Source organism: Dermacentor silvarum, chromosome 7, assembly GCF_013339745.2.
Source record: "Dermacentor silvarum isolate Dsil-2018 chromosome 7, BIME_Dsil_1.4, whole genome shotgun sequence".
In the NCBI taxonomy this organism is placed as follows: Eukaryota; Metazoa; Arthropoda; class Arachnida; order Ixodida; family Ixodidae; genus Dermacentor; species Dermacentor silvarum.
In genome coordinates this window covers 22783472-22810251 of record NC_051160.1, presented here as the reverse complement: position 1 = coordinate 22810251, position 26780 = coordinate 22783472, and the positions used below count along the sequence as shown (strand labels likewise).

General features: G+C 45.8%; 1 protein-coding gene across 1 annotated transcript; it reads left to right on the top strand.

Moving 5' to 3' along the window:
- The first annotated feature begins 14239 nt into the window (after positions 1-14239).
- Positions 14240-26300, top strand: LOC119457718 (leucine repeat adapter protein 25-like). The gene is given in 3 exon segments (XM_037719368.2): positions 14240-14572; positions 18855-19039; positions 19041-26300. Coding segments are annotated over 3 exon segments (681 nt in total). The 3' UTR covers positions 19204-26300.
- The last annotated feature ends 480 nt before the right edge of the window (positions 26301-26780 follow it).

Below are 26780 nucleotides of genomic sequence, written 5' to 3'. Positions count from 1 at the left end.
GCCCATCGAGGAATGCTGTGCGTCGTTGAATAGACACACACCCAATCAAATGGTACGCACATTACTGAAAGACAATAATGATGTTTAATTATTTTTAAGTGCCCCGGCCCCATCGAGGAATGCTGTGCGTCGTTGAATAGACACACACCCAATCAAATGGTACGCACATTACTGAAAGACAATAATGATGTTTAATTATTTTTAAAACAAAAAGGATAGCTGCGACTGGCTGTTATGCATGTGAAACGTACACGCAATTAAGGGTAACAATACACACATAAAAAAAATACTAAACAGGGTGATAACACCGACTTTCGTTGGTGTACGCAGAGTAGATTGTGCCCGCTATTTTTGAAACTCGCACTAATTTTTGAAAAGTCGCTACGGGACAAAGACGGCGTAGATGCACGTGGAGCTGACGACGCCCATTCGTTGATAGATAGATAGATAGATAGATAGATAGATAGATAGATAGATAGATAGATATAGATAGATAGATAGATAGATAGATAGAATTCTTTTTTTTTTCGAAGGGATGGCAGTCCAATGTTCTACACCAACCTCCGTTCTGTCGTAACGTTTTCAAATTAGCGCCAAGTACGAACCAGCCATCCCAAAAACAAGGATTCTCGTCCGATTCTAAAGTACTCTATCTCGACTACTGTCGTTGGCCGAAGGCTGCCACAAATGACACTCGCAAAGGCTGAGAGGGTACACATCTGCCACGCATATATACTCGTATATAACTGCCACTCGCTCGTGGCGAGCACCCGCAACAATCCGTGGCAGATATGACGGGTCATCAGCACCGACCATTCCAAGATGCGATCTCCACACGAAGCATTCGGCCAGCCTCTTGTTTGGGAGACTGGAGTACTTGGAACATGACGTGGCTGACCGCTATTGCAAGAAAAACACTACCCTGGGTCTGTTGCGAGAAAACAACCCGGGTCCGTCGTTTGTGTTGAACGTTCGCCATTTCACTCAACTTTCCACACTGTAGCTTCGACCGGGAACGTTTATTTATCCGCGTCCACAAAGTTTTGCTTACCCCCCCCCCCCCCCCCCCCCACACACACACACACACTTGCACGTACCTCGTTTTTTGATGCCACCGATACGAGTCAAACTAAAACCACGCGTATTGTGTTATTTTTTTTTATTTTTTGCGCCCGTCATTTGCACACAACGCCGGAGGAGTGTCAGGGAGACGCTGACGTCATGGGGGGGGGGGGGGGAATTGGAGGCCAGCCGACCTCGCAGTCTCGCGTTATCGGCGTCGGTAGGCGTGGATCCCCGCACTCGATCTCTACATAGACGAGCCAGTGCTAAAGGGATCACCCTCGTTACGGCGAAATTTCATTTCGGCACCGTCGCCGCGTTCACTGCACCTCTCGGCTGCCGAACGTGCGGGCGCGGCGCGCGCGCATGCGCGGAACTGTCGCTGCATGACGGCGCCTCCTCCGGCAGGGCGCGGAACTTCTTTCGGGCCAGTCACGGCCCGCGCCGCCCGTACTTGCCGGCAGGTCGTAGACGAGAAGAGAGCGCCGGCGATGGGTCGAGCTGATATCCAAACGAGGCCGCCGTTGCCAGGCCAGAGCCATTATCACAAGGGACTAGGGGGGAGGGAGAGCACTCGCGAAGGCAGCGACGGGGATGACCCGAAGCACGTGCTTATAACGCGAGGAGAAGCGGGAGAAGGTGCCGGATCGCCGAGCTGAGATTGAAGCGCGAGCCTACGTACATGTGTTGTGGTGACTGGCCTGTGTTGAGGGCGCGCCAGGGTATAATGCCTAGACGTGTTAATTTTTCTTGCGCTACGTACTGTGTAGGACGCAACAGGGACGAAACGAACACTGGATATGAAGCGGACACGAAGTGACACGGGGCAATGAATACACACTAACTAGCCCAATTAATAGCTCGTGTTCAAACGCGTGTGAATGTATGTAAGCTTGCGGCGCGAACAGTGTATAAGCGTTGGATAACGAACGCGAGTGAACATTCGAAGAAAAGTATCGAGTGGCCGATGTTGTATCTGCATCACTGCTAGAACAGCTGAGGGGGTGAGACAGCGATAAGACACTGCGGAGGCCCATTCAATGGAATCCTCTCAGTGACACACAAAAGGCAGCGTTGGCCGACCGAACTGAAGACCCTCAAAGGCAAGGTGACGACCACTCGTTAACGTGGGGGGGATCAGGGGGGGGGGGGGGGGGGTTCCCTGCATTTGCGGGGTGCGCGTGTTTGTTCCAACACGGTAATGCTTATTTAATGTTTGCAAAGACATCTCGTTCATCGCACTTCGTTTTATATATAAATAAAGTTTACTACTGCTACTAATCGACGACAATATCTTGGCAAGTTGTATGGATGGACCCACCAAAAGCCCAATGAAACCATAACAGCTGTGCGAAATTTACTCGGCTCATATATACTTAAGTAATTTCCCTGCCACCCTATCTCACCCTCCTTCCGAGTGAAAAAAAAAAAAGTATTGGAGGAAGAGTGTGGGGGATGCTCGCTCGAGAATTTAGACCCGAAAACCAGTGTTATCACAACGCATCGCGAAACAATCGCGGCCGTACACAGGCAGGTACAACTGGACAGGTGTTGAACCACTTTTCCTTCTCCACCATGCGTGTCTCGCTTCTCCGCCGCGCGCGCGAGAGAGAGAGAACTTCGCGACGCATTCAGTTCAACGCTCAACGCAACTAACGCAAAGTGTGTCGGCCGCACATCACACACTTTGCGTAGGTTGCGTTGAACTGAATGCGTTACAAATTTATCTCGCTCGCGCCGGCTGCTTGTACGGTGCTCAAAGAGAGAGAGAGAAAGGAGGATGGAGGGGGGGGGGAGCGGACGGTATGGAAAGCAGAAATAATGGGGAAAGGGCGGCAGCTAGGAGAGCTCCTACAGCGACAGCGGGGGATAAACACGACGTATACAGCTTATAACGCTGCGCGCAAACCCCAAACACACACACGGTCCGCGACGGAGTCGAGTGCTCTCGCAGCAGCAGCAGGAGGAACGGGTCCGGGCCGGACGACCCGCTTATCACGTCGGAGCTCGCTGACCGCGAGAGACCAAGTGTTTACGCAGAGCGGTGGGACGAAGACGAGCGCGTAGTGCAAACGACGTGCCGACGGCAGGAGCGGATGGAGAGATAGATAGCCGAACCATCAACGCGGGAGAGATGGGGAGAGGGAAGTGCCTGGGAAGAGGGGGGGGGGGGGGGGGCGAACGGGGAGGACAGGCTGTTGCACGCTTGGAAAAAGTGCGCTAACCAATACAGAAACGAAACGAAGAGATGCACACACACACACGCAGCTCCAGCGCGAACGCGCACACACAAACACTACTATATATAAACGCGCAGCGGAGAGAATCGAAGGAGACCGGAGCAACTGTTCCGGAAAGAGAAGGCACCATACTACACACACGTCCGTACCACAGTCTCTTAAGAAGGGCGTGGCCCAAATTCGCTGCTCCCCCCCCCCCCCCCCCCCTTTCACTCACACACGTACGCCAACTTCTCATAGGCCACGTACTTATTTCCTTCTCCTCCCCAGCTAGCGTTCTTCCAACCAACCCATTTTTTAAATTTTATTATAACCCCATCGCTCTTCAGCCTGGATAAATAATCGCGTACATGCTGGTCGCACGGTTTACTCGGCAGAAGCACCCTTCTTGCCCCCAACTGCCAGCCAAACACGAGCCAGCGCACGCACAAGCTCCCATCTCGGTCAACCGGGAGGTTTGGAGAACCGTCTTTGGAGCGTACTTATTTCCTGGCCTAGCGTACTTAGAGCCCAGGCCCTCCCTCGCATGCCTGACTGTTTCAAGGCTTTTTTCTGCGAAACTTTCTCTTGGCGTCCTCTTATCGCGCGCCGAGCAGACAGTTTTTTTTTTTTTTTTTCTCGCGATGTCTTGCGCGAGCAAGTTGGCAGGCACAGCGAAAGGTATGGTTATCTCTCGCTCTTCTGACGGCGATAAACAAGCTCCACCTGAAAAAAGCTACATTCGAGTCCGTGTGGTTATAGTTACCTAGTAGGGGAGGAGAGAAGCTTCTGTAGTCGAGACGCGCAAGACAGCTGCCGATGCATTCAAGGTGAATCAGATACGTAAACTCAATCCTGCGATATTCAGGAAAAACGCAGTTGCAACGTTTTTTTTTTTCGCCGCATGTGTTTCATTGATTTACCGATAAATCAATCAATGAAACACCGGAGGTTCGATAGGATCACAGAACAAAGCTGAATCCAGAACAAGAGGCTCGTGTTAGTAGTTTCCTGTCGCTGAGCTCGAGGTGTTTCCGAAGGGCGCAGAACGAAAAAAAAGAAAAAAAAATGGGGGGGGGGGGGGGGGGCTGTGAAATTTCAGCGCGCTCTGCAGTATTGCAGGTGTTTCAAAATAATCCAGAGCCATCCGCCAATCCATCACGCCAGGTTTGAAACACAGAAAAAAAAGAATTAATATTGGCAAAAACGTAAATCGTGACAAGAGCACTGCGGAAAGCGCTCGATGTGACTCAATACCGCCAAACCAAAAACACTATCTCCCTTCTATAGTAAACCATGACCACCTTCAAAGATTTATGAAATTCCTTCGTTATGACGCCTGAAAAAAAAAATCAATTGCAATTTAAGCGATACATCCACACGGGCTCTGCGATTACGTAACAGCAAAAGAGAAGGGCCAAATACGTATTATGTATATCCCACGCATTGTGCGTATCAGTGTTATACGTGAATCATCCTGCAGTTAGCATGACTATTCAGGATATCTGTTCCCGCACATTTGGCTTTTTTTTTTTGTGTGTGTGTGTGTGTTCTAGGTGTGAACAGGGCTCCCTAGGTTGAGTTTTGGTCAATTTTAGAATAAACGGTACTATCTTTAGTTACTAATCAACATCGATCTGCCGATGTGCTACTACCGTGTGCGTGTCACGACGACCGCTTTGCTGCACTCCGACGGAGAGACGTTACAACCTGTTTCGTCACAACCTGGGTCGATCCAGACATGTACTGGAACAGGCAATTGTCACAGAGTGTCTCAAGGCGGTAGTTGCACCACAAGGGAAGGAAGGTGGTAACGCTGGTATCCACTCGTACCACGCCTGTGCCCTAATGGGTAGAGCTTCGAATCACAATATATATATATATATATATATATATATATATATATATATATATATATATATATATATTCTTTTGTAGACCCGATACGAGGCCAGAAAGACTCACAGCAGGCGCCCAAAGTGGCTGATAGAGGCAAAAAAAAAAAAAAATTGCTGCACGTCAAAACTAAAGGTCGACCCAAGCCATATGTTACGCAACGGCCAAACGCATTCAAGATTCACGAAAAGTTCGCTGCCCTGTCAAAGAGGAATAATTGCCTCCGAGATTGTCGCGACGATTTCTCCCGCGCCACGACCACCAATCTCGAAGGCCACGGCGACCAGTAAACACAACGCTACGCAAACGCGAGTCCTTGCGATGTAAAGATGACCTACTAGCCTCGCAGTAGACAGCCAATCAATTCATGGCGCGCGAAAAAAAAAAAAATTGGGGCGGCCCGTGCCAAATTATCGGCGGCGAGATCGTGTCACGACGAAAGCGTCCAGCTTCACCTTCCGAGGCGTTATACCGCGGAAAAATGATTTCGACCGGCTTGGAGGACTTGAGCAATGGAAGGAATGTCATATTCGCAAAACTATGTCAACAACGGTACACTTCGCGTCGAGGTGCTTAATATTTACATCTCGGTGCGCTATATGCGTATACCTATAGTCAACAAGCATTTACAGGGGGATTAAGAATAAGGAATAGAATAAGGAACTACTTTGGCACAGTTTCGGCGCTTAGTATGTCAAAAGATTGGAGCCAGCCACTGGTCGCACACAGCAGCACAAGCCTGCTCAGGATTGGCGGATACTCCGATTTCCCTCTTCGATCTGCAGACCTTGCGATGCATCGTAAACTGGTGTTGGTGGTATGTATTTTTCTCGTAACATCTAATTTATGGTGAACACCATAAAAGGTCGATAAATTGACGGCCAAATATCACGTCACGCGGAAATTTCCAAAGAAAAAAAAAAGTTTAGCGTGGTTCCATCGACTGTGCGTTAGTAACATGATTTTACGCTGTGCTGCCTTGTACACGAAGCTGTTGGCTGGAAAACGTGGCGCATATATATATATATATATATATATATAACAGACGAAGACGAGCGCTACTTCCGTGTGTAAATCTTTTCGCGCAAGTTTTCCAGTCAGCATCTAGCCCAACACTCAAGACCCTTCTGAATTATACGCAAATCAACCTTCAATATGCGGACCATGCTTCCATGCTGAAAAATCACCCGGAGAGACCCTTCAATTGAGCCTGTCTCGCTTGTGCTTAAAGAGTACGGTTAAGTTGTTGCGAAACTTCATATGTTTTCTTTTTATCCGTCTCCTCGCATGCTACTGATGTTATTGTCAATTAGATCCCTGTCATTTCTTATAGGCTTTAGTAAATGGACGCAAACATCCAGTGATCTTATAATGCCATTTTCTTTTCGCTCGCCGATGTTGCCGGGCCCAGTGTAGGTCTCTTTGTTGGCTTTGACAGGCCCGACGCGCCACGTATCATATTACAAGATGGCAATAAAGTATTATTATTATTATTATTATTATTATTATTATTATTATTCTTATTATTATTATTATTATTATTATTATACACGCAGCAAGTTCTCTTTCCAGTTTACCTGACTGGACCCACAACGTTCACTAATTGCACGGATCTGGTGAGATGGGACGTAATCAAGCCTTTATTTCAACATCACATACACACACACACAATGCTGTGGACGCAGTCCAAAAAAGCCACTACGAGGCTTGACGGGGACTGCGCCCGCGTCATTTTAATAATTAGTGACGAATATCTGGCGCCCCTATCCTATACACGGACGACTTTGAAAGAAGCGGGTAATGATCTTGAATGGCTTCAGATTGGTTTTGAGCATCGTGCAATTTATTCAACCTGCACGTGCACCAACGTACTACGAATGTTTGTCGCATCCCGGCGGCATCAAAATCCGGCTGCCGCGGGGGACGGTGTATAAATGCAAGGCAACATGTGTAATGAGATGAGTGAACCCGCTTCTGAGAACTTGTCGCCCCTTCCAGTCTTGTCAATGCTTTTTAAACGTAACGAGAGCATGGTAGTAAAGTTGCCCCAAAAACCCGATGCAGTGCTTTAAGGCGAAAGCCTTAGATCTCTATGCTTGAAGGTCGCCTTTGTGAGGTACAGAAAGTCACGTGACCCAAGGAAGGCCAGAAGCGAACCAAAGCAGGTGCAGCCGTGTATAAGAGATAATTAATGATTAGCAAAGTTAATGATTGATTAGTGATTGGATTAAGGTGAATTATGGTGTGTTAAGGAGGCTTAAAGTGGATTAGGGTGAATTAAGGTCGATTAAGGTGTATCAAGGAGGATTAGGGTGTACTAAGGTGAATCACAGTAGGCTTTGCAAGGCTTTCGCCTTCGCGTCCCTTAGGCGATAGCTAAGGACACCTGAGATTTTTTTCCCCCTAGATCACTTCGCAACAGAATAAAATACAGGGAGCGTTCGCCAGTCACCTCCAGCAGGAAACGTCGACCTACTTTAATGGCCACGCGTCGCAATTCTAACAAGAGAATAATAATAATAAAAGTACAAGCAGTTAGGCGAATGAAAGAGGCGGTAGGAGGCTTACCGCAGCGCTTGGCTCCCTAGGTCACCACAGCAGAACGAGGTTCCAGACAAGACGAAAATGACATTCTCGTCGCGGGCAGACGAAGGCCGATTAGTGGGCGACGATTCTTCCCTCGCTGTCACCGCACAAGAGGATGGCCAATTATTTGCGCAAGAAAAACGCAACGCGACCATAGGGGTTTGGCGACCGGAAAAAAAAAAAAGAAAGACAGAAAAAAAAAAACTTCCCGTTTATTCGGAGTCGTCGCGCGATTTCGCCGCTCGTTTGCAACATGCATGAGCTAACAGTCGCGCAACGACGTGTGTTCTGGGGCGGCCGGGGACCCTTGCGATGCGCGGAAAGAAAGTAGTTCCTGTTTCAAACAGAAATTTTACGCTCATTTCCGTTCAAAAACACTTTGCGACAACCGAAGCAAATGGCGATTGTATAGGCGAACAATAACGTGGTAGCGGCACATTTCTCTTTCGGAACTCTTTCCGACGTCGTTCGGTAGGAAAGGTGAGCTTTCGACGTGGTAGATGACCGTATTTCGTAACGATTAATTTCCCGTTCATTCCTTTCTAATGCGTCGCGTGAACTGGCCGATCCGTGCACGGACCGGCAAGTCGGCGTGCGAGCCAATGACATAAGACTGAAAAGAAGTTTGAAGTATTGAAGTTCCGTTACATAAGCTGATAGAAAACTTAATATTTTTGAATTTCGCGCCAAAACTTCGGGTCCTATGACGTCAATGTGGCGTCACGCATATGTGTTCCCGCACATTTGGCTTTTTTATGTGTTCTAGGTGTGAACAAGCTAAACAAGTTAAACAAGCTCCTAGGTTGAGCTTAAGTTAATTATAGGATAAACGGTACCACCTTTAATTAATTACTAATCAACATCGCCACGTATTCATCGAAGCAGACATTCTATCATTTATATAATTTTCGTGGCGGTTCAGTGTCCTGCCGCGTGCAAATGATTTCTTTCACAAAGTTGAAACCGTTGAAAACAATTTCGACGCCACACCTCGCATCACGCTTCGTCGTCTGGATCGCTTCGTGGCCTGGATGGAGTTCCACTCGAGGACAGCTTCTCACAGCAGGCGACAGCGGCATTCTGCGAGGCGGTTCAGTGACTGCAGCATTCAAACTACGCGCTAGAGTAATTTCTTTCACGAAAGTGCACGCGTAAAACCATTTTGACGTCCCACCGCACGTACGTCATGCTTACGTACGTCTTCTACATGGAGGAAGAAGAAATGATCCGTCTGCACAGAGCTTCATTTGAGGCTGGTTGCGTCCCAAAGCAGACGACAAGCAGCAGGAGCAGACGTGTCGCGGAAGAACACACTGACTACGTAAGAACAGCAGACTACGTCGCGGACCATGCCTTCCGCAGAACTGCACCGTTCTCGCGAGACAACGCCAAACAACGCGCAGATGGGCGACAAGGGGTGTGTGTGGGGGGGGGGGGGGGGACAAAAAGAAAAGGGGCGCGAAATGAAGCGGGCGTCGAACCTGGCCAGGCGGTTAGTCAAAAGCTGAGATCAACGAACCCACGCACGGCAGCACGTCACACAGCAGAGGCGTGTAAGCGTACTACGCCAAATGCTTCGGCGTGCTGGTTTGTAGTGTTTTCTTTAGCCCTCCCCCCGCGTATACCCACACCCGACACCGAAATGCAAAGCGAGCCGGCCGGCCTACGCAAAGCAATGCCGCCGCCGCCGACGGCCATACGTGCCTCGTCAAGAAATATGCGCGGCAGCAACTTTTGATGCCCCGGGGGAGTTGTAATAGACCATTGTTCTACGGGACCTACCTGCCAGGGCAGGAAATGTCGATTAAAAGTACTGCACCTACTTAATTCGTTTTTTTTTCTTTTTCTAACGTCAGCAGACAGAGAAGGTACTGCGGGCGTAAAACGAAACATGCCGAGCAGGTGAACTCGCGTCACATACCATGAAAACATTATCGCATTGAATTCGACCGAAACAGCCAAGTGCTGATTTTTCTTACCGTGTGTCCCAGCTAACGCTAGCCAAGCTATTTAACGAAATAAAATCCGATGCAACATTGAACGATAAGACACGACGTCGTCAGCGTTCTGACTAACACCGTAGGTCTTCAAATCGTGAGATAAACCAAATTTACAACAATATCCCATGAAATATATTTTTTTTTCTATCTTCCATACAAAGTATGCTCTCGTCGACTGGATACAGCAAATGACGTTTTGTTTCAGCGCCTTCACTGATATCAGTTTCGAGATGCGCGTGCCGTCGACAGCTGAACTGCGCGCAGTTTCAGTTTTGCTCACACGTGCGTACAGCTTCGCAAGCAACTGGATCATCGAGTTCACCCCCACTGCTCGCGAAAGTTGCAGCAAGCTCGACTAGAATTTGTGACAGTATCTGACCGGCGTGCAAAGCGATCACGACAAGATGAGTGATAAGAAGAACCACGTCCGAATGTCCTTCGGCGGAGAGGCAGCGGCTTCTATTGTCATATTTCGCAACGTGCGGTGTAGCGCGCTGGCGGATGCGATATTTCTCGCCAGACAACGAGCCGTCGTTCGAAGATAAGCTCGCGCCGCGACGACTACAAATCACCGGCCAACGACGGCGATCCGCGTTGTCGATGCCGCCAGACATGGCGCCGCGGCATCAATGAAAAATCCGCAATGTCAGCACAAGCACCCTCATAGCGCATGCGAGTCTGAGAAAAAAATACAAAGGGGAAAAAAAAATATAGCCACGGTGCACGTCATACAAGCAGCAGCAGTGGCAACGGCGTGCAAACAGCGTCCTTGCCGTTCTGTGCCCCAGCCTTCGCGGCGTGTTTGTCACACGGGCTGGCGCGAGCGAGAACATGGGAGGGGGGGTTCCGGAATAAGCAGCAAAAAAATGGTGTTGCTATGCGACAGCCCGGCGGTTGGCGGCGTAGCTCACAACGACGACAGGCTCGTTCACGAAGACTGCTGAAAAGCGAGCGAGCGAGCTACGAACGTCAAGAGCGGCAACTCTTGATCCGGTTTTTTTCTTTTTTTTCTGGCTCGATGTGTAACGGCGGCGATTGGGCGACATGAAACTGCAACCGCCGCACGCCGTGTTTTAACGCGTCGCTTTTTGCAGACGACAACAAAACGCGAGCTATCGGCGGCGATAGCTCGCACTCATCGAAAAAAAAGAGCGCGACTTCACGAAAAAGGAATCTCCCTGCATAACGATCTCGCCGCAAGCGGACCAACAAAACACGGGGCGCCGAAGTCTTTGCACGACGTGCTTAGGCCTGGAGAGTGAGAGAGAGACCGCTTCACTCACCTCAAAGTGCCGGGTTCGTTCCGAGAGGCTCTCTTCCCGACGTTCGTCGTGTCCCCCCTTCACTAGCGCGTCGTCGCAACTCCGTGGCGTTGCTCCCCCGGCGACACAGAAGCTGTGTAGTAATCCCGTCGGTGCACGGCCGTCGAGGAGCCGCTCATAATCCCTTCGCACGCGGCCGTCGTCTCGTCGGTACGGCCCCAGCGTCCGCGGCGGCAGAGCTGCCACGGCCTGTAGCCTTGTGCATGAAGAATATCTCGTCGTTCCGCCGCGCACAACAGCACACACACGCACGCACCACCACACCAGCAACCAGCGGAGGCAGGCTTCTCCCCGAGTACCGACCTGTCCCTCTCGAAAATCGAGTCAGCGGCAGCGAGCGCACAGCAAGCACCAGAAAGCTGACGTCATTTACCGGCCCGGTCGGAACTGGTGGCGCCACCTACGTAGAGTCGACGTAGGCTCGCTAGCCGCAGTGTGAAACAGGTGGCTAGCTATTTGTGTTTCAACGCGCTTGGCGATAACACCGATAGGACCACATACCGTAGCACCGTTATGCCAATATCTATGCACGTTTTACATAGAATTAATAAAATAATTTCTGTCTTTTGAGACACTGCAATTACGGCGGTAAAAACAAACAAGCCAAATATTAGTATGTTGCGGCAATCATAGAGTTAATATGCGACAATGTATGAGTTGGTCGGTGCGCATGCCACATAGCACGTTTGTGCAAAGCTTACAGAATGAATTCAATAGTTCCATTAAAAAGATTACTTGTTGTAAAGCACCAAAGAACTTTGTAAGAACAAGTGTGGACGTCTTGAGTGCTTGTCTTTTTTTTTTTTTTTTTTCGCGCTGCAAGCTGTTCACCATGACCCGAAACCAACCAGCCCACAAACAAACCATAACGAATTGGTTGATTACGACATGATGCGGTGTCAGTTTGTGCCATATTTTTATTCGTACAATTTCCTAATGTACACGGTGTCATCAAAAGCCAGTATCTACAACTGGAAACCACAGGTTGGCGGCGTGAAGCTGTGGCTTCTCCTCACAACACGCGCCGGCCTGTGACGTGCTGTCACCTGTCGTCAGTTAGGCACACTTCTGACAACCGTTTTCCTCTCTGTACGCCCGGTTCGTTGTTGCGGTACCGATGTGATCTGATCAAGCTGCCAGTACCGTTCAGCCGACGCGGTCGCAGTCTGGTCATTATTTCAGGTATTTCTGTGTGAATGTTTTTCACTACTTTTGGCTATGACGCGCTGCTCATTGTGCGATTGCGGGAGGCTACTAATCTAAACATACTACAAGTGCCGATCGTCTCATGGTCTGACATCGTGATCTCATTTCAGCGGTATGAAAGTAAAAACAGTGTTTTTCTTTCTTTCTTTTTTTTTTTTTGTTTTCAGAAGAGAGAGGCTTTTATCGAGATCAGAGGCGCAAAGCTTCTGCTATGTGTAACCAGAGTATAGTGGCCTTGGTAAACTTTGTTTCGTGGATCGCTTAAAAGTGATCGGCGTGCCAATTTAGTTCCGAAAGCACCTACGTGACTTTCGATAGCCGATAACATGGTTTCAATTTTTACTGTTACCCACGTTTGTTTAAGTTCGCGCTCGAAGTGTTGGTTCGCTTGTGCGTTCGATCGCAGAGCCTCGGCGACATGAATGGCCTTTAATCGCCTGCAGCGCACATCGGATACATATGCCGCTCTTTTAACTGTTTAGCGTGCAATTAGCTTAGCCACGCCCGTGAGCGAGAATTGAAGCGTTTTCTTCACATTTCGCGTTGAAGCACGACGGAAGACTTTCGCACATTAAGTTTCGATTTTCGTGTATCCCTGACACCATTTGCCATTCCCTTCCGCATGCGCATTTCCGCGATTGGATGTTGAGGCGCTGCGTAAATGACTCCAAAAATGTTATGCACAGAACGATGAGAGGCATTTCACCGGTAAACCTCAAATTCATTTTCGAAAGTAAATCTTTCGCGGTCATAAGTTTGTTGAAATGAAGAATATACGTCCATATCAAACGTTGGCCACATTACCACAATGCTGCTTAGTAAATAACAAATCAAAGATGCCAGCGCAGTATGGCTTAGTAACATACAGTCATTGCACTATAAGGAAGATTATCGATCTGGTGATAATTTCTAAATAATTATCTAATGGTGTGGAAAACTTCCCTTTCGCTTTGACATCATGAAATATTTAGCAGCTCCCATAGTGAACAAAGTGACTGTGAATATGAACATGAATTAAGACCTACAGACTATGTTGTACGGGCTGTTTTTGTCAGGACAGATAAAACGTATGTGCTTCAGTACTATGTAACTACTCCTTCAAGGTTTCGCCGTACTGTACCCCTGAAGAAAGTACAACTGCTAATTCACTTTGAACTATTGAAGAGATGTTTGCTTTGCAGAACACATTACCGATGAGATCTCCTAATTTGACATTCTCACTTGATGTTGTTGTAGTCAAGGTGGCAAGACGAAACCAGGCCAAACAAGCAGATGGCCCTCTCAAAACAAGCCGAAATAAGCGGCAAGGCTTGTCACAAGACGAACGTTTCATTTAGAAGAGTAGCTCAAAAATCAAGTCTTAAGTTGAGTTGAAGGTAACATGCGTAATATTGCAGTGCACCTAAAGATATATGCGTGGTTAAATTTGTCTGAATGTTTTAAGAACATCGAATTATTCTGATCGAATTAAACTGGCTGTCATCATTGATCACAAGTCTACCTTGTGCAAAGTAATAATAGTGATGGGTTTTTGGTGAGCAGTTCTTCCCATACTTAAAGTGGCACATAAACTAATGGGTGAGTCCAGGAGTAATCAACTGCTCTAGGGTTTGCTTAACCATTTTGTGGCCATTCCTAGTATGGTGCTTCCACAAAATGCTGGGAAAAGAGCAGGTCACATACATGCTAGTATTCGTGTTCCTGATGAAGTTTGTTTGTTAGCCCTGTAACAAGACAAAGAGCTGTTTACATTGACTCGAGGTGCAGCTTCATGGGAATTTCGAAGGCAGCCGCCGATTAGACGTAGCCAAGATGTAGCGAAGATTTGTCGAGTGCAGATTAGATATTTTCTTTCTCACCATTTTCTCTTCATTTCATTTTGACTACGCAGGTGCGAGAGCCTTCAAAGACTCGGTCCGCGAGAGTGTGTCCTTAGAAGCAGAAGGGAATGGAAGCACTGAGAGACTTGCCACCACTCCCCAAAAGTCTGAGTGGCCTCATCAACTTCAACAGCAGCCAGTGGCGCGAGCTGGAACGTGTCCATCTCATGCGCACCATGATTCAGCAGGATCTGAGCAGGGCGGCCCCCGTCGCACCGGCACGGAGTAGCAGCGCTAGCCGGGCGTCGGCATCTCGTCAACGAGCGGCACATGCAGAGACATCGCACGGCTCTCTTGGAAACAGCCGCGTCGCTGGTGGCGCTGGGAAAGAAGGGCAAAACACGTGGTCGGGCCGATCGTCGAGACTCGATGCACAGCTGGCAGTCCTCCGCAAAGAGATGGTGAGAACTTTTATTCTTATTTATTTATCGATTATTTTTTCTTCAACACATTGATTACAGTCGTAAGTTGCATCCAACACCTTGATACAGTTGAACCCGGATATATCGAACCCACATATAAGAATTATCGTGTATAACGAACAACAGTAAAACCCCCTCGCAAACTTTTGTATAACATTTTTATTTTATATATCGAATTACCTATATATCGAACTTTTTTGGGATCCCCTTCAGATACATTATATATCCAGGTTCGACTGTATATCTGATATTTGTATATCTGATGTATCAGTATCAGCGAGATAATTTTGAGATATGCTTTGTTACATTGATAATTCAATATGTCTGTGTTCGCTATATCAAGTTCAACAGTAGTAGTATAGTTACTTTGCTTTTTTTTAGTTATTGGCAAGAGTTGCTTACTAAATATATGTGTATGCCAGTCTGGGTCACACTGAAATTTGACCATGCATATGGGTTAATGGAGGCAAGATTGCTCATCACATTTATTTAAATTAAAAAAAAAAGAAGCCACAAATTCGAGCAAGCCCCCCAATATCCCTGATAAATTACTGAAATTTTTTATAGGAACATTAGAAAAGCCAAAAGCCCATATCTGCTTACAGTAAGCCATACAGTTTTTAAAGCTTCGCCTAGAGAAAAATGTTGCACTAGTGTCTGCGCACGTTTCTTGAGCAGCACTTCAGCTAGTAAGGGAGTGATCGCAAGTACACAGGCTTGGTTTGGCTCACGGCTCTGCACATAACGTAATTATGACTGTGTAAACGCCATTAAACAGTTTTAGTTTAGCGCATGCTATGCCATTGCGTACGCTATAATATAGCGGGTCATCACTGCGCGCGCATGCGCAGAACGCTATCCGACTGATAGCGTATAGCGTACGCACGCTATTTCTCAGATTTAGCGTTACCGTCTTTACGTGGTTTGCGTAGTTTACGTAAAACATGGTGGCGGTCCCCGCTACCCGCTTCAAATTGAATTTGGCGTGGCTTTTGCAGAATTCGCTTCATTCATAGCAAATGACTGTGTAAACAGCTTTCACTTAGTCTCCGGCCACTTCGACAACAGTGTATTATGGATAACCTTGTGGAGTTTTCGAGATTGCTTCTCGTTTCGAACGACACAAAGCTAACGAGGGAAACCTTCGAGATATGTCAGCGCCACCTGTCGGTGAAGTCAAGAGATAGGTGCGACGATGGCATATGGCCTCTGAGATCGGAAGATCTCGCAGGCCAACTAAAACTGTAATAAACGTGCGCTGTTTAGCGTACGCTGTACTATAGCGTATAGCGTACGCTATACTAAAACTGTCTATTTTCGGCAGGAGAAGTGCCGTGATGGTTTACTAAAACATTCTGTCTTATACTTTGTGTGCAAAGTGCGCCACTATAATCCATCTCACCAACTCCTGTGCGTGCGCCACAGTGACAGCTATGGGTTGTGCCAGTCAATCAGAAGAGTGGACTAGAGAAAGGGCTCTTCCATCTCTAAATGTCCATCGCGTGACAACAACCTAGCGAAACCTTCACGGAAGGATCCGTAGCGCACTGTGGGCGAGCATCGCTGTGGTGATGAAAGAGAACAGGTTGAGGGATAATATTGAGCTGGAAATGAGGCTTACGCGGTGACGGAAAAGGACCGAATTCATCTAAAAGCACACACACACCTCTACCGTGTGACTGGCTTTCCACACTTCACACACACACTTTTTTCTACTTTGACACTCCTAATACGAGCGCATTAAAACACGTAAAAATCTGCAGCAAAAGTGCAAAACTACAAAGCAACTGAGCAAATGGGAAGGTGGTTGAACGGCTGCTTCAGCAGTTTTTCTTCTACCAAGCTTTTGTGAAACTCTCTAATACCTAAGTGTGGCTGGAAACTCTAGTCATGAAGTGACTCACTTCAGGAAGATTGTTGATGCGTAATATAATGTGTGCATTTAGACAGGCTAGTTGGTTGCTAGATTCGTGAAACAGTATTAAGATGAAGCTTTAGCTCGGAAGTTCCTGTCTAAATACGTGGGAACAGGGAAATAATTTTTCTTGGCAACCACTGCACTGATCTTGATGAAGTTTGTCACATTTCAAAGAAAAAGCTAGAAATCTAGTGACTGTAGAAAGCATATTTTTTACATTGAAGCTGTATGTGGCTAGCCGATTCGTCCATCCGTCACCTGTTCGCCGAAAACTATCATCATCAGCAAGGGCTCGAGTGTCGTCGTCCTCTTCCACAGCTGGCTTGTTGGTGCTCCTCAGCTCAACCGCGTGAACGTGCTCGTGCCACTGCTCCCGTTTGTCGTCGTCGTCTTCTTCCACAGCTGGCTCTGTTGCCGCTCATCATTAAAACGTAGAATTTCACTTGATGGGGAGGCCGCTCTTAAGGTGGTATGAGCCATTGCTCAAGGAGGTATGAGCCATTCATTGTATTATCTGACGGACATATTTGATTTTGAAGCAATTTAATTTTGAAGAGTCGCAAGCGGCAATGGTGACAACAGCGGACTGCGGGCATATACTGTCAGTGACGTCGTTCGCTCTGTCACAGCCGAACATGTGTGTAACCTCATTAAGAAACACAAAGACGTGAGTGAGTGAGTGAACGCTATTCGGTCCACAGTAGACGCGAGTAAACTCGACGTCACCTGGCTAGGCCCACTCGGGGACCATCCGGTCAAACCTGACGGCCCTCTCGTGGGCCCTCTGGACTGCCAGGATTTGAGAGGTCTGATCCCGGGCCTTAATAAGCGTCATCATTTCCTCTTGGGTGAAAGGGGGACGGGCAGAGGCGCAGCCCCACAGGACATGCTCGAAGTCCGCATAACCACCACACAGGGGCAGTCTGGGCTTGGGAACCGTTCCGGGTACATTGTGTGTAGTGCCGCAGGGCTCGGGTAAGTGCTGGTTTGTAGAAGTCTGAGAGTGACTGCCTGGGCCCTGCACAGCTGAGGAATGCGGCAGAGGCAGGAGTCTTCTTGATAGGTAATTGTGTTTGCAGATCTCGTTGTACGAGCAGAGAGGCTCGGGTCGCCCTAGAGAGGACGCATTACCCGGCGCACGGTCAGTCAAACCTCGTGCAGCCGAGTGTGCCTCCTCGTTGGGGTTGAGCGAGGCACCCTCAATGTTTGCAAGGTGCGCAGGGAACCAGGCTAATGAGTGGCGTTTGAGGTCTTTAGCGTTTTCGATGATACGTAGGGCCTGGGGAGCCACCATTCCCATCTGAAAGGTTCTGATAGCGGTCTCGGAGTCTGAATAAATCGTGTCATGTACACCGTCCGTCAATGCAAGAGCAATGGCAACCTGTTCTGCAATGCTGGAACTAGAAGTGCGGATGGTAGCGCAGCTGATGATTTTCGAATCACAGTCGATGACCACTGAGGAGAACGCTTATTCTTCTTGAGCGCACGAAGCAGCGTCTACGAAGCATGTAACCAATCATTGAGAAATACTTTATTGAACCGTCGGGATTAACCCAGTGATAAACATCGGGGCTGCACGTTTCAGCTTGGCTGGTTAATCTTCTGTGCGGAGTGCTAGGGCGATAATTTTATTTAGACCGTCAGTATTTAAAAAAACAAAGATTGAAATTTGCAAGATTTAAAAAAGCTCAGCTATGAAGTTTACAACTATGTAACACAGAAATTAAAAACATTACAATTCTGAGAACTGCACCTAATAATATATCTAAAGCAGAAAAATTGATGTATTGTACACCACTCTGAAATACACCACTAATGTGTGAGTAGGATTTCTGCAAAACCCTCATAAACATTGTAACATTTTCATGTAAGCTGCAAATCCATATATCAAATTTGTTCACTTTAGATGCTGTAACAGATGCAGTTCACGGAACTGTGATATCTCTTTTCTGTGCGGAGTTGTGGATTTCTAAACTTTGTGCCTCAATTTATTTTTAAAACTTAAAATTTTTGGGAATATTTGTCAGAAATTAGAGGTCACGAATCAAAATTCTGCTTCCCAGAGTTGCTAGAATTAAACTTTCTCTCTCAAATGCAATAAATTTAATTAAAATCATCTTAGCGGCTGTCTCATAAAAGCATTTCTGCATTTTACATGTAGTATTTGAATAGGGAAGTCATAGTTGGCCCCAAACTAAAGCCTCCTCCTAAGTAAATTTCAACAATAGTCTAGCGCTTGCGTTTCCTGCTTCTTGTTTCCCCGATTGATTTTGCACTGGTAACACGTTTCACAAAGTTGCATGATGTGCCCCACACGCATGACGTGCTTTGTCCTCCACGTAGGTAGGACTCCGTCAAATGGACATGTCGCTTCTTTGCCAGCTGTGGTCGCTCAACGAATCCATCCAGGAGTACAAGCAGGCACTCCAGGACAGGTCACCGTCTTGGGACCCCACCCCAGAGGAACTGCTGAGTCAGCTAAACGGGGCATCGCCCGCCAGCATTGCCTGCCTTCGACCTCACTCCCATTCCGCCGCCTACTGCACGGCACCAACGGTCGAGCAGCGAGGGCTCCACACCGCGCCGCTATGACACCCGGCATCAGCCGAGGAACCTCATGGCCGTGCCAGAGAGGACGCTAGCCATCGACAGCTCATCCGGCTCCAGCGGCGAGTACGACGACGTTCTGTGAATCAAGCAACCATTGCTGCAGATGTGTTGAGAATGTGGGCGCTGGTGACCACAGGTATGCTTTATGGTGCGGTTTGTCGGGCTGGAGCAGTTGCTCAGATGGTCTTGTAAGAGTGTCGTCAGCTCGAGCAGTAGGGTGAATGCTTGTGACTCTTGGGAGTGATATGTTAGCATAACAGTTCAAGGCAGAAACCTGAAGCCTGAGCTAGGACTTCTAAAATTCCATGTCGGGCACTTTTTGAAAACGTCAGATCTGATGAAGCATCAGCATATTTGCATCTTCGTTGTTGTCATGTCTGCATCTTACTGCTATCTCTCTGTACAGAATTTTATCATCTTGTTGAAGAGAAAACGATGGAAAGCTGCTGAAGAGCAGCACAGTCACAAGTGCAGAGGGTTTGGCTAAAGTAATTGGGGGGTGTCGTAACATTCAGTGGCCATAATCTGTATGGATTCTTCTCATATTCTATCATTTTCTTATCATTAATTGTGCCAAGTGGCTGATGCTGGCAGTGGTGGCATGCCGATATGCGAGCCAATCATGATGGGTGAAAAGAAGACAAAATGAAAATAATCATCACAAAATCTTTGTCTAGCACTGCTTTATGCGCTAGCAGGCCAGGTATGGAACTTGAAATACTTGAATTGGACAGTCATGAACTATGGTCACAAAAAAAGCTATTGAAGTTGGTAGTGTGCATTTGGCAGTTCAACTGAATAAGATCACACAGACTTTAAAATGGTGTGTCACCATTGTTAGAAGGACCACAATATTGTAGCGATTCCTTTTCCGATGCTAATGCCTTTTTGGCACTTGTTGTGTTCGTGAGTGGATGGAGCGCCGCTCCAGCCACTCCTGAACGCAACAAGTGCGAAATAGCATTACCATCGGAAAAGGCATCACTACAAAATCGCAGCCCAGCACACTGGCATAGCATACTGCATCGTGTAAGCACTCAAATATTTCATGTCACATCTTATGTAACTGTAATAGACGTTTGAAAAAGAAAAGTGGTGCAGCATTAAGGAATTGTTTTATAAAAATCTTAAGGTTCCTCATAATGCATTTTTTTGTACGTCCTGATGCCTTCTGTGATGTATCAACAAACGTTGAAGCTTTCAAGCTCGTATGTAGACAGACGGAATGGACACGCATGAAAGCTAACTTCAGCAAATTCTTTTACTCATATTGACGACTCAGAAATGTAATGGCGCACAGATATGTAAGCACGCAGATGACGCTCATGGAGAATTGCACTTTAAATCACATTGAGGAATGATAACCCTTTGCTGACGGTTGTAATGTGTTCATAAACGCAGGACTCAACCTTGGATGTTGTTTCTGGTTCAATTAATCACTGTTGTAAGAGTATATTTGTGTCCTGACAAAAATCAGGATCCTCTTTTAATAGATGTCGTGCCGCTGTGTTGGCAAGGTACATGGTGTTTAAGTGGCAGCTGTTTTACCCTAAATTTAAGGCAGCTTAGAGGTTAATCGTCGTTTTGTAACTTTGGACATATACTGTTGCACGAGACGTAGAAGTACTACTTTTAAATGACGAAGAGAAGAGCTCCAATGCTAAGCGCAGTAGGAGAGCACTCTGTCATATCCATTTCATCAGGCTATCAGGCCATAGTGCTGTGGAATTTCCTCCGCAGGAATGAGGATTAAATTGCGGTCATTGAGTTCTTTAATTGTCCTTTCTTATTAATGCCTGAAACATCAATGCCTGAAAACGAAGCCTTCATATACCACTGTGGATTTGCATGGCAAATTCGGACAAGGGCGGGGTCTTTCGCGGAGATTAATGAATTGAGAGCAAGCTTTGAAGCTCATGTAACTTAGATATTCACACCATCTGGCACAAAATTACAAAATGCCAAGGAGGACATGCAGTGGACACAGGTTCCACAACCATGCAATATGAAAAACGGCTGCATGTGACCTGCAGAGGTACACGGCTCACCGACAGGAAAAAGAACATTTAATTTATATATTCAAATAGCAGAAACTATTGAGCAAGTGCAAATTTTAACATCACACACTGATGTTTCAAGTGGTCCTCGTGTTCAAGAAAGCATCAGTTGGTACCCTCTCGTTTTACTGCAAAAATCAGAAACATTTAACAGTCTCCAGCAAAAAACGGGCATTCGCTTCACGTTGGTGTGTTCTGTACGTCAGGTTGATATAACAACTGTCTGGGTTAAGTGTCTCGAAACAACATTGGCTATGAGAGATACCATAGTGGAAGACTGCAGATTAATTTTGACCTCCAGAAGTTCCCTAATGTGCACCCAATGCACCGTACACTAGTGTTTTTGCGTTCTCCACTCGTCAAAATGTGGCAGCTACTGCCGCGAATTGAACCTGTGACCTTGTGCCAAGCAGCAGCATTTTATAGCTATTAAGCCATTGCGTCAGGGGCGAGATTGCGCAAGCGTTCGCTTGCCCTCTTGTGATTCGCCGGGCGCCATGCTTTCATCAGCGGACATCCGCGCAGCCGAAGGCGGTGCCCTTTGAATCACGAGAGGGCAGGCGAACATTTGGTAATGCTTGCTGATCTTGCCTCAGGTGTCGTGCACTTGACAAAACGGCAAAGTACATTCACAGGCTGTATGCTACTTCGTTTTATGCATAGCAGGAATGCTATGAAGACTAGAAAGTAAGACTCTTCCCACAGCTCTCATTGGCTACCAGAGAATAGTGTGCAATTCGATGTAGCGTCAAGTGTCATTCTTTTAAATATTATATTACATGGAAGATGTCGCACATGTAAACCTATTAACCACCAAACGAGCAGAGTGGCACATTTCTGCAACCAGTGGCTGCAACGAAAACATAGTACGACACTTACTGGAGGCACAGCAGTGGATATGTGATTTGACGTAGTACGTCCAAAAGTTCTAGTTGTAATATGTGAAGCATGTATTTCACAGAAAGCATTGCAAATAAAGAAACTGCACTGCGAATGCACAGAGTCAAACTTCTATGACCGCAATACTAATGCAGCTTCCACACCATTGCCTGATAAGTATGAAACGAAGTGTAGGCAGCTGATCTAATCTTTCTGGTACAATGCCAGATGATATCAGTGCCCCGCTCCTTTCTTTCAAAATTTGGTTATCTCGGCACTTATGTTTGTAGCGTCTCTGAAGAATGCAACAGCAGTGCCCACGTGAACGTTGTCATTTTTGTAATGTGTGCCAGAAATGATAAGCACACATGAGCGATGCTGCACCTAATTGTGAAACACGTTATCTGGATCAGCACACTCTGATTTTTTCTGTGCAACATGAAACTCTATGTCGTGTGAAGTATTCTTTTAAACTCTGTATGAGCACAATGAAACTAACGTGTACTTTTCTGATGTGGAGGCTTATCAGCCTCATATGGTTCTGTCAACACACATCCTGTCTGTTTGAAGATATGTCATTATCTGTTACTACAGATGTGTTTGCGATGTGTGTTTGTTGCAGTTTTTTCTCGTCAGGATTTCCAAGCAAGCTGTCGTGTTAAGGGGTGTGAAAGTAAATTACTAAGTTAATTAAGCTAGAGTGACAGAGCTGGAACAGCAAGTCTTAAGTTTCGGAATAGCTTGCATTCATTAAGTTTTGCAAAATGGAAGGCCCAGATGTTTATTGGCACTTAAGTGTGGAGTTTTTGCACAACCAATTTTTTTGTGATTTTTAGACCATTCATGAAAATCATAAAAATTTAGTTATTGGTAGCAAGTCATGCTTGACTGCTGAACCAGTGCGAAGAGAGCTCTAAATGATTATAACTCTAGCCTAATTTGGCATTTGCCTTTTGGGTCCCTTTAAATACCATTTAAAAACCCTATAATCAGCCTTGAGGCAGAAACAAACACATGCATTTCAGCCATGTACGTGAAACGGGTCACCTTTCATATTGCTCGCCTATAAATACTTGAGCAATTAGAATAATATAACAATGTTGAACCGTGTTTTGCCGAGTCAGATCGCTATGTCATCACAACTTTACCTGGTGAAACTTGGTATGTTTACCATTCCAGAGTTTTATCATCCAAGTCTTTCTATAATGCTCACATATATCTCGGTACTCACTTCATTTATTCAGAAAACCGACAATTTTCGTAGTCGTAGATCTGCACAAATGAGTGGCACATTTTTTAAAACTTAGAACTAACATGAACATATGTAATTTAGCGTACTGTTTATACCGCGACTTCTGTAAGAAACGCTCTGGCTTTTTAAAACACATTTGTTGGTGCAGCTGTCTTTTTTTTTTTCCTTGCATCTTTATTGTGACTTGATTTAGTTGATTTTGTGTGTGAGAAACTTGTGCCTTGGAGTTCTGAGTTCTAGAATAATTGTCTCTCTGTGTGGCCATTCCTTGAGCGGACGACATATTTTGAGCCATATTTTTGCCTCCAGACGACTGGTTGAAGAGTGTTTGGCATTCCCTCATTCACTTTTATTTAACTGTGCCACACCAACAATAATTCTTCTGCATGATGCATGAACAAAGCTTTAAAACTGCCATTGTTCAATTGTGCCAATGGTTTGTAGTGCAACAGTATTTAGTATTTATGAAGAGAAATTCTTTTTTTTTTTTCCAGTGGTACTCGTATGTAGCTAATGTATGTCTCTGCTTGCATGTAATGTAGATGTAGTGCAGATGACTGTCAACAGTGCAGACGGTAGAAGATCAGGACATTGGTGTCAAACACAAAGAACAAAACTGCAATGACATTTCAGTTCCTGCATGAGAGCATTGTTGACGGTGAAAATCAGTTTGCAAGCAATTTGTTTTTAAACAAATTGATAAATCTGTTTAACAGGTTGGCCATACACCTGATGAAGGCTGATGAAGTCCAAGGTTTTGAGTCCAAGGTTGTAATGTAGGAACATCTAGTTGAGATTAAACAGGGTAGACAATAAACGCAATAATGCTAAGCGCGAGGAATAAAACTAAAACGATGTTTGGGCTGCCTCATGGGAGCATTGCTTACAATGAAAGTAACTCTTCTAGCAGTTCGTCGTATAATTTGTAATTCTACTTAACTGTAAGGAACATCAAGATTTGGCAGGCTTGCTATGCTTCTGATGCATCTTAAAGTTGCTTAGCTTTTAGGTGGGTCACGTCATTTTGTTTCCATGGACACAGCAGCGCGAAAATTGTGCGGTTTTTGCAGCTGAAAGTAGATGAAAAAAAGGCAAGGACATTCCTCGGGCACTAGGTAATCAAATTATGGCCCATGTATCAAATTTTACGTTGCGAAGCAATCGACAATACACCACTCGTTTTAAAACATGCAATGTTGATGAATGACGAACCTTGGTCCTTGGTTACATTGTGTGTGGTACCCGAGTTTATTTCAGCTTCTTCATAACAAAGCATGACAATATGTTTTGAATCATAGCTTCATCCTGTGTTCTATTACTCCCAGAATGTTCAAGCTTGTGATGAATAAAACAAGAACATCAATGCTCCCACGAGTGCAAAGTGATGTATCTCATCCGTATTGGTCACTGCTACCATTCATGAGCAATGTTTTGGGGAAGGAACTCAACTTTTGCCATGCTGTCGACTGTGTGTTGATTATCTTATCTTATCTAAACACTTTGTTTTGTTTTCTTGGTCTACATTGTGCGATATCCTTGCACATGTCAATTTTATATCAGGCAGAGCGCTGACACACCATCTGTGAACATTCTTTTGTGGACCTCTTTTGAGAGAATGCGAGATGCGATCATGGGTTAGCGCACACAACGTAATAAACACGCTGAACACAAAAGCTGCAAAAGCAGCTCATGATTTATTTACTTTAACTGCGTGCCATTTATCAATCATTTTGACATTCTGCTACTGTTCTGTGGTCACAATTAAAATGTCTTGTTTTTGTTGGTTTTACAAGTCATCATATTGTTTATACTTCAAGCAGTATTGTCCTATGTTTATAGTGGTGAACATTATGTGAAGAACTTCTACTGCCCTCATTTAAGAAGCATACCTTTTAAATAATAACATGTACAGTCATGATCAAAAGTATGGAAACAAATGGTGCAGCAAGAAACTTTTTAAGCCTACGTGTGCATGTTTGACCAATGCAATGTATTGAAACAACGCCATGTTGTGGAGCTGTGCTCGAAGAAATTTTAATTTTTTGCTGATGGTCTCCAAACCTTGGCTTGCAATTGTACACAGGCACTAATTTTCCGAGCATGGTATTTCGTTTGTTGCAAAATGTCTGCCTAGTTAGTTAAGGAATTGGGCATCTTCTATTTAATGAATGTTGCAGTTTTTGTTTTTGCAGTGCAAGCCTACTAGTATCAATTTCTGACACATGAATTTTGTTTGCTTTCGACAGGGTGACATCGGCTACAAAGTAATCCGAATTGTGACACTTTTCAGTGAAACAAATCCGGATTTTATTATCAGTATTGTCATTTACGTGTACTTTACTAGTTTATATAATGGCCATATGTATTCCCTTGACTGGCTTGAAAATGTGTGTAGCCTTATAATATTGGTGCCTATATTTTATATAAGTTAAGAAACCTTTTAATCCTCCTCTGCTATTACTAGCTCACATTAGAAGCGCACAAACCTAGCTGTTTTATCATTCCTAGTTTCGTGTTCCTGTCATTTAGTGTGTTGAAATGTTTGTTATTGCTCTTTGACCCATATTGATTCTAGTCACCCATTTGTGTCATCCTTGGCAGCAGTTTTCTAATTTAGCAGCTTTTGTACTGTTTTATTTACACATTTATTTTTGGCACACTGCTGATTCAACATTCCATCTTGCACAGCTGATATAATCTTTCATTATCTTTTATAATACACTTTCACGTTGTCGTGCTGATTGTGCTATTTGAATCCACATTTGCGTAATGTGCTGTAGAACATCATTATCTTTCGGGCTTGCTCGGTACAGCAACGCTAATTATCTTGATTGCATTTTCAACATTGCAGCTAAGGTTTTAAGAAGGAACTCAACGTCGTTGCCATAAATATTTGTATGCCTGTTGTTATAAGTTCGGAAAAATCACGGTGGATCTGTTTTGTGTGTACTGTGTACTCGTGGGTTTGAGAAATAAAATATTTCCAAGTCATGCCCCGAGTGTTCAGTTTATGACTCACGTGACGGGGATTGCGCGATTAGCGCGCAACATATGTGGCGCGCCTTGCGCTTCGATGGGCGTGGTCTCCGCACGAAGCTGATCGTTAACTGTGCAACTGTTCAATGTCCCGACTATTTACAACGCACGCGTACACCTTAACCTCAAAGCGATAAACGTCAGCGTTCAGCGAACTCAAAAGATTCGTGAATGCTTCAGTCGTCGACTTACTACAGCCTCTCTCCGTTAGTGCAAACATCGAACGGGCGCTGCTGTTTTGCATGACCTCACAGGCTGAGCGCTTGCCGCGTTGTTTGCAGGCGGAGCTGGAAAAAAAGGTTTGTTCCAAAACATTTCACTAATGCCAACGAAACCGCGAAGTAACCACCCAAAATGCAAAGGAAATGACAGAACCAGACGTCGCTGTAGCAGACAGTAGCATCTGCGAATATTTTCTCGCAGTAGATTTTATTC